This window comes from Mugil cephalus, chromosome 7, assembly GCF_022458985.1.
Source record: "Mugil cephalus isolate CIBA_MC_2020 chromosome 7, CIBA_Mcephalus_1.1, whole genome shotgun sequence".
In the NCBI taxonomy this organism is placed as follows: Eukaryota; Metazoa; Chordata; class Actinopteri; order Mugiliformes; family Mugilidae; genus Mugil; species Mugil cephalus.
In genome coordinates, this window is record NC_061776.1 from 7,304,996 (window position 1) to 7,313,378 (window position 8,383).

The 8,383-nt window shown below is 45.8% G+C and overlaps 1 protein-coding gene across 14 annotated transcripts in view; it reads right to left on the reverse strand.

The window, feature by feature from the left end:
* LOC125010610 (supervillin-like) overlaps positions 1 to 8,383 on the reverse strand; it is a 54,280-nt gene that overhangs the window by 4,595 nt on the left and 41,302 nt on the right. For all 14 annotated transcript variants that reach the window (XM_047589373.1, XM_047589364.1, XM_047589365.1 and 11 more), the window contains 12 exons: positions 6,663 to 6,799; positions 6,091 to 6,238; positions 5,852 to 5,997; positions 4,738 to 4,913; positions 4,462 to 4,609; positions 3,977 to 4,256; positions 2,384 to 2,535; positions 2,184 to 2,289; positions 1,722 to 1,929; positions 1,478 to 1,611; positions 854 to 1,009; positions 602 to 745 (listed from right to left, as the gene is read on the reverse strand). In XM_047589373.1, the coding sequence (XP_047445329.1) occupies positions 602 to 745; positions 854 to 1,009; positions 1,478 to 1,611; positions 1,722 to 1,929; positions 2,184 to 2,289; positions 2,384 to 2,535; positions 3,977 to 4,256; positions 4,462 to 4,609; positions 4,738 to 4,913; positions 5,852 to 5,997; positions 6,091 to 6,238; positions 6,663 to 6,799 (1,935 nt within the window). The remainder of the gene's footprint in view (positions 1 to 601; positions 746 to 853; positions 1,010 to 1,477; positions 1,612 to 1,721; positions 1,930 to 2,183; positions 2,290 to 2,383; positions 2,536 to 3,976; positions 4,257 to 4,461; positions 4,610 to 4,737; positions 4,914 to 5,851; positions 5,998 to 6,090; positions 6,239 to 6,662; positions 6,800 to 8,383) is intronic.

Consider the following 8,383-nt stretch of genomic DNA (forward strand, 5'->3'; position numbering starts at 1 on the left):
TGACGTCAAATCAGTTTTACGGCCAAGCAATCAAAGGTTTGGCTGTACTTCAGAGAAATGTCTTTGATAGCCTGTGAGACATCTGTTCAACCTGCCATCACAAAATGTCTTAAAAATAAAAAGGCACCATTTTTGGACAAAGTTTGCATGTTTTCCAGTCATTCAGCACCAGCACTATTTCACAAATACCGGTTTGGCACCGGTATCGGACAAATCCCTAATGATACCCATCTCTGTTGGTTGCAGCTCCAAAAAGTGTCTTGTAGTTATATTCGGCCGCGCTGCAGGATAAAATTAGCTCAATAAAGAGCTGACAGGAATAAAATCAGAGCTAAAAGAAAAGAAAAGACAACTGGACGTTTCATCCAAGAAGCATCGTCGGCTGTAAAGGACTCATGGAGGGTTCAGGTTTTTATTAGGAACCTCAGTGGGTCTGGTCTGGTCTAAGTGGTTTTAATGTTGTGGCTGAAAGGTGTATATGGCTGAGGCAGTGGGTGGCTCAGGTGGGAAGATTAAATCCTTGGAGTCTGGCAGAGTCACTGAGCTTTTGTTCTTAGCATAAAACCACCTCCATTCTTCTTAGCTTCCTAGCTCTCCTCACCTTTGCAGTACTGCAGGACGGTCTCCATCGCACACTTCCTGTCCGCGTCCCAGCGGATCCGAGCCGAGCCGGTGCTCTCGCTGTCCTGAGGCCACCAGCCCTGCCACAGGTAAACTTCATGGAAGTTATCCACCAGGAACAGAGCTGTGACGACGGAGAATTTCAAGTTTCGCCCTCATCTCCTCTGTGACACATTTAATTTGGTGGATTTCTGTTTGTCTGTCTCAGTGTGTGTGTGTGTCTGGTTCTCACCAGGCTGTGGGGCGTTGTACAGGTCTTCCTGCAGGAAGGGCAGCGAGCTGACCAGGTCCGGAGCTCTGGACGGGTGGAAGAACTCGGTCGCCACGAAATCTCCGGACGTGCTGCTCAGCTGGAAGAGCCGCGGGGTGAAGTTGAATTTACCTGGATCTGAGGAAACGATGCCGAGCGTCACTCTCCACGAATCAGCCAGCGGATAAATGACTCGTTTTTGGCTTGTTTTGTTAAAGTCAAAACAGCAGTAGCTTGTAGAAATAAACTGCAGTACGAGTTTAAGAATCCACATTTAAGATTAACTTTCAGGTAAACACAACTGCTTTAGCTTTACATCTGAGGATAAATATGATTAAATAACTTTAGCTTTGTTCAGACTTTTACATTTACATATGATGCTCCACGATGTGGACACACAAGTTATTATTTATTTACTGATTTACTCATGAAACGTCTCCATCAATAAAAGCAAATTAAAAACACAGGTGATTAATGAGGAGATACTTAACTACACATGGTCAGTAATTAACTTCATTTTTAAAGGCTTTCGTTACTGATGAACAGACATCACTTATGGCTGCCTACGACATTTTGAACTACCCAGAGATGAGGTGTTTCTTGTACCTTGCAGCATGCAGTCATAAGCCTTCCTGTCTTTTCTCCCCAGAGCCTCCCAGAATCCCGGAGGCTCCATCCCCTCATCGCACTCATGGATGGTGACCTTGCTGCTGCTGTGGAGGCCGGCTTCCAGAGGACACCTGAAGGCAGCAAGAGGGGTAATTAATCTGAACGCAAGTGCGAGCCACAGACCACCCCGGAAAAAAAAAAAAAAAGGGCCCGAACGGCGCTCCTCCCCGTAACGACTCACTGCTCCTTGATCTTGAGCGCGGCCGTGTTTCCGACGCCGCGGGTGTGCAGCTGCGTCTTGCAGCCGTGCCACAGGTAGATGATGGCCTTGTTGATGTTGAGCAGGATCATGGAGGCTCTGGAGCGCAGGCTGCTGCAGTGACACGCCACCTCCAGCAGGTGGCCCTCCACCGGCACCTCACCACGCACACAGTAGAGACGCCACTCACCTGAACACAGAGCGGCAGGGGAGCATGAGCACAAGATTAGTTAATAATAAATACAGAAACAACAGTGGTTGTGTTTGTCTTTTTATCTTTAAGGCAAAATCAAATGTTTTCTAATCAGAATAAAGGAAACAATGCAAATGTTTGATGTTTCGTACTTCATGAGATATTAATGAAGTTACTAATTATTGAGGCGTGTGCTAATATTTTCACATCCAAACTGGGAATAAATAAGCTGAATTAAAATGCATAATTACTCTGCGTGTTCTCCTCCTCCTCCTCCCTCTTTCCTGCGTGGACGATCATCCCTCCGTTGAAGCACTGCAGGAAACATGGCGGCTCCTTTCCTTGCTGCACCTGGACCTGAAACACACAGCGAAACAAGTCAGTTTCTGAGTGGGCTCAAATTTTCAAAAAAATAAAAAAACAAAAAACAAAACGTGGCCGCCTCGTGTACCTGTGCTCCTCTCTCCTCGTCCAGCTCCACCGTCATCAGCGCTGACGTTCCCTTCTCGCTGACGGTGGAGTGTCGACCCTGCCAGAAGAAGTAGCAGCATTTCTCCTTCCCCGGGCCGCTGCTCCTCGCCTCAGGGTTCTGCCTCCGACCGACTGGACCAACGCAAAGAAACACACAACTTACTGCTTCATCGGCCCTTCAACTCAAACTCATTATAAACGTTATATCCTACTGTATTTAGTGTATTTTTACACCTATTCTGCTTTTACTAGCGGCCTTTATTTATAAGTGTTTTCTCTGATGCGTAAGTGAGCTAGTGGGAAAAAGCAAACTCCCCAGGAAAGTCTTAAACAGGGTGCTGGAAAACAGGGTCCGATTGAGAGTTGAACCTCAGATCGAGGAGGAACAATGTGGCTTTCGTGGACCCATGAACCAGCTCTTTAGCTTCGCTAGGGTGCTGGAGGGGAGATGGGAGTTTGCCCAAACAGTCCACATGTGTTTCGGGTGTCAACTTCGGTGATCGGAGGATCTCGTCTCTGCTTCTTGTAGATGGAGTGGATCTCTTAGCTTCATACGGATCGTAGCAGCATCTCATGTGATGCGGGTGCTTGACCGGTCTGTCGTGGTGAAGAGAGCGCTAAGCCGAAAGGCAAAGCTCTCAATTTACCAGTGGATCTACATCCCAACCCTCAACTACAGTCATGAACTTTGGGTAATGACTGTAGGAGCAAATATCTAGTTTTTGTGTGTGGGTTTTGCGTCATGCGTTTGTTGCATCGTGGTGTTGTCACATCCAGGGGTGTGGCTATTCTCTTTGGATGATGGTGCATGGTGGAGACAATGGAAACATTTTTGTTTATGACTGCTTGATGGCTATTTTTTCCTTTGGCATTTTTGAAGCAATAAACCTTTTGAAACGAATCGTGGACTTTTGGATTTTGAGAAGATCGTGGATACAAGTGGCTGAAATGAGTTTTCTCCACAGGGAGGCCGGGCTCAGCCTTAGAGGTAGCGTTAGGAGCTCGATCACACGGGAGGAGCTCAGAGTAGAACCAAGGAGGTGGTTCGGGCATCTGGTGAGGATGTCTCCCATTAGAGGTGTTCTGGACATGTCCCACGGGTAGGAGGCCTCAGGGACCATGATCTAAAGCAAAACTCCTTTAGGAACCCAGTCTAACTGGAGAACCAACCAGCAGACCAGTGGTTAGCTACTTATTAGCCTAGCCACCAGCAGTAGGTAATAGAGATGATGGGAATGCGACTACACTCGAACCAGACATCTCTTCCTTCTGCCTATGTCAGAAACGAGATACAATTAGCCTAGCCACAGAAATAAACCACCAGCTAATTAGCTTAGCCACTAGCAGCAGGTAATAGAGATGATGGGAATGCGACTATACTCGGACCAGACTAAAACCTGCTGCTTTGTCCACTCAGGTCTGTTTCTTAGCGACTTCTTTTTGTTTAGTTTCTGTTTGAAAAGGTAAATTTAGTCATTCAGAATCTTTTGTTTTCGCTTTTTCAGTCACTTTTATTTATTTTTATTGTCTAAAACTTAACTTGAAACACCAAGGAGTGCATGGGCCCACTGACCTGAAGTGTTGACCATGTACTTCCACTTGACCACGTAGGCGTCTCCCTCGTGGAACTGGCCGATGCTCTGGCGTGGCAGGCGGCTGTAGTCGAACTCCAGGATGTGCCAAACGTCCACGGACGCCGTGGTGATCTCCTGCGTCCTCATGTGGTCCTCCGACTCCACGGGGCCGTGGCCGCGGCCGACGTTCACCCCGTCCAGGATGGTGGAAATGGACGACTGGAGGACAGGGAGCATTAGGGTGGCGTCGTAAGGCCGGCACTCTCGTCCCGGAGCCTCCTGGGAGAAAGATCACAAAACAGGATTCATAGCAGAAGGAAAGCAGGAAGGGTGGTGCACTTTAGCTTCTCTGTGATGACTTGGACAGCGTAATTGTTCCTGGCAAAATGAACTGTAGCAGCTCAGCTGTTAAACACGTGGAGAGACTCTGTGATGTGTGTAACCAGTGGAATTATTCTCATGATACTCAGAGCTGGACTCGTACCTTCAGCTCAGGTACAAGCTCGCCTCCTTCCTTCGTTGTCGGCGACTTCGCTTCAGTCCAGTCCACAAACTTCTCCTTGAACAAGATGGTCTCGTTGTGCTCTGTCAGCCTCCCGAATATCGCCCAGTCAGGACGTCCCTGACCCTTCCTGCAGCAGGACACAGAAGACATTGATGTTGGATACCACCGCTTTCCCTTCCAATGCTCCAATGCTTCCAAAACTCCCTGACGACTCAAAGAGATTTAAATACGTGTCATACAGTACAGAGGCCTCACCTGGGTATGAGCGTGTTGCAGCCTCCGGGGTCCAGAGGGTTGATGTCACAGCAGGTGTAGTCAAACGTGCCGTTCCACAGGTGCTTGGCGAGCTGGAAGGCCACCTTCCTCTGGGCCAGAGTCACCTCTTTACCGTGCCACACATACACCTCGCTGCCAAAGTCGAACACCAACACCTGCAGCGCACAAACAACAAACACGGCCCAGTCAGCCAACACATGCACAGCTGCATGAGGACATGTGACCAGATCAGTTCTGAGACGTCCTTGTTTCTCCACTTTATACAGTTCAAGTCGATAATACAATTATAATAACACAAAATAATCACACTGTACATATTGTATTTTTCATTTAGATGGATGAACGAAGAGTTTAGAAAATCATAGCCTCAGTTCTTCTCATAATTTTAGGGGAAAGTTAATAGTTTATACACTACAGATCAAAAGATTTAGAACAGCATCAGTATCTTCTGGTATAGTTGATCAGAGCTTCATCCTACAGATAATGACCCTAAACTTTAGTCCAAGCTGCACCAGAACCTCAGGATAAAAACAACATGGAGTGGACCATGGCCCAGTCTCTAGACTTTAACCCGATGGAGCTGGTTTGTGATGAACTGGACAGAAGAGTGAAAGAAAAGCTCCCTACAAACAACTGACACACATTTCTGGGAACTTGTGCAACAAAGTTGGGAAGAAAAATATTTGATTTCCATTTTAGAAAGAAAGAATGTCACATGTGTGTTCACATGTTAAATCAGGCAAAGATGGTTACTGTGATGAGTCCAAAGTTTAGAAAATATATTGTTCTAAAACTTTTAACCTGTTAGTGTATATTTAAAATAACTGATCTCAGCTCCTAGTTTCCTGAACCCACTTCCGTTTTTTCAGCAGCACCAGAGCACAGATGAGACGTAGGAGGTGCTCATCATGGCACCTGCTGTTGCTAAGCAACAAATTAAGACCGGCTTTGACAGAGAGGACCCTTTAAAGATGAAGCTAAAACCTTTTTTATATTCAGAGCTTAAATGAAACCTTCAAATTTATTAAACACATTAATGCACAAAGGATGTAAAGAGGCTTTTAAGGAGAGACGTATGTAACGTCACATTCACCTCCTTGGATTCCAGCAGAGAGCTGCGAGGGACCTTCCCCCACTCCTCATCATCAGGAACCAGCTTGTCGTCCAGCAGCCTGAAGATACAGTTGGTTTCTACGATGGCGTTCTCAAACTGCTCGTCCTCCTCTGGCGGACCGGCCGCTACGGCACAAACAGACGTAAAGATAAGCAGGTGATGAGCCATGCATCAAAGGAAACGTCATGGATCAGAATCAGCCTAGGAAAAGCTCCTACATTGGTACGCCATGTGTCCACCTAGGATGGTCCAGAACTGCTGCATATCCGGACCCTGAGGGTTGACCCGCTCCTCGATGGTCTGCACCTGCTCCGCCCTGCAGCCCATGTCCTTATTCGTCTGGATGAAAGTGGCCAAGTCTGTGGCCTAAAAGGAGGAAACAAAGTCTTCTCGTCAGACTTTAACTACAACAGGAAAAGTCTCTATTTCCCACGATGACGTTTCTTTTCTTTCTAAACGTGGAACGATCTCTGAGATAAATTTAGATACGAAGCGACGTTACTGTGAAGAAGAGACTTGACTGACAGCTGCAGGGTCGTTTGTGCATAAAATCACAACAAGATGAGCAAACGGCACCGAAACAAGGAGGCGGAGTAGAAAAAAGAAGTGTTTATTAGAGCGCGTCTAGACGGAGATCCTTCGGGGTGAAGGACGAGGCTGAAAGCATGTGTTTGACGCCGAGCACAGATGGCCACACGCGATGGCAGGGGATGGAAACGCGAAGCAGGATCATCAGTGAATCATCTTTGTTCAAACGCCAACACCGTGGCAGGAGATTACTAACGCTTACTTTGGCCTTCTCTATGACGTTTGAGAACTCTCCTATCCAGACGAAGCAGCGCTCCGGAGTGACCAACAGGAAGCAGTCGCCGCTGTTCAGAGAAGACGCTCTGGGCTCCACTAACCTGGTCTGGACGTGACGACGACCTGGGAAAATTAACATTTCATATGTAAAACTAAAAGAAAACTGGTTTTAATTAGTTATTAACCAATAAACAACAGTGGAAACACAGTTAACACTATTCTAAAACATATCTACTTTATTTTATTTTAATCTTGTGTGTGCAATAGTGTGCAACTAAGCTACTGCGACCAGGTCAATCATTAAACTCTGTCTAAGTCTGATGAATATTAGGCTACAATTAGCTTAGCTAGATAATACAATAAGATGACACTAAATCTGCTGTCATGGACTTATTCTTTTAGACTATTTCTTCCCAGGAGCAGACATCTCTCTGAATCCTTACTGGTTGCCTAGCAACAGCTCCAAATCGAAGAAGCAGTCCCCTAAATATAGAACTACTCCTTTAAATATTATGCTTAGTCTTTTGTTTTTCTGTGTTTAATCTCGAAAAAGAAAGATTCTGGTTTGATGAACCAATTATGAGTTTAAATCCTGGAAGTAAATTTAGTGGCAGTGAAGGAGCCACTTGAAGTTTAAGCAGTTTCCTAAAAGCATCATTATACGGCACCTGAAACATTTTAGCTTTACTGTAACTGCACAATAAATGAGCTGTGTGCATTAAGATATACAGGTGCTGGCCAGTAAATTAGAATATCATCAAAAAGTTGAATTATTTCAGTAATTCCATTCAAAAGGTGAAACTTGTATACTGTATACTTTCCTTCCACACATAGTGATATATTTCAAGTGTTTATTCATTTTCATTTTTATTATTACAACTGACAGCTAATGAAAACACCAAATTCAGTATCTCAGAAAATTAGAATATTCTGAAAAGGCTCAATATAGAAGACACCTGGTGCCACACTAATCAGCTGATTAACTCAAAACACCTGCAAAGGCCTTTAAAAGGTTCCTCAGTCTTGTTCTGAAGGCTCCACAATCATGGGAAGACTTCTGACTTAACAGTTGTCCAAAAGACGACCATTGACACCTTGTACAAGGAGGGCAAGACACAAAAGTTGATTGCTAAAGAAGCTGGCTGTTCGGAGAGCTCTGTGTCCAAGCACATTAACAGACAGGCGAAGGGACGGAAAAAATGTGGTAGAAAAAAGTGTACAAGCTCTAGGGATAACCGCACCCTGCAGAGAATTGTGACGACAAACCCATTCAAAAATGTGGGGGAGATCCACAAAGAGTGGACTGCAGCTGGAGTCAGCGCTTCAAGAACCACCACGAAGAGACGCATGAAAGACATGGGATTCAGCTGTCGCATTCCGTGTGTCAAGCCACTCTTGAACAAGAAACAGCGTAAGAAGCGTCTCGCCTGGGCCAAGGATAAAAAGGACTGGACTGCTGCTGAGTGGTCCAAAGTTATGTTTTCTGATGAAAGCAAATTTTGCATTTCCTTTGGAAATCAAGGACCCAGAGTCTGGAGGAAGAGCGGAGAAGCACAGAATCCACGTTGCATGAGGTCCAGTGTAAAGTTTCCACCGTCAGTGATGGTGTGGGGTGCCATGTCATCTGCCGGTGTTGGCCCACTCTGTTTCCTGAGGTCCAAGGTCAATGCAGCTGTCTACCAGGAAGTTTTAGAGCACTTCATGCTT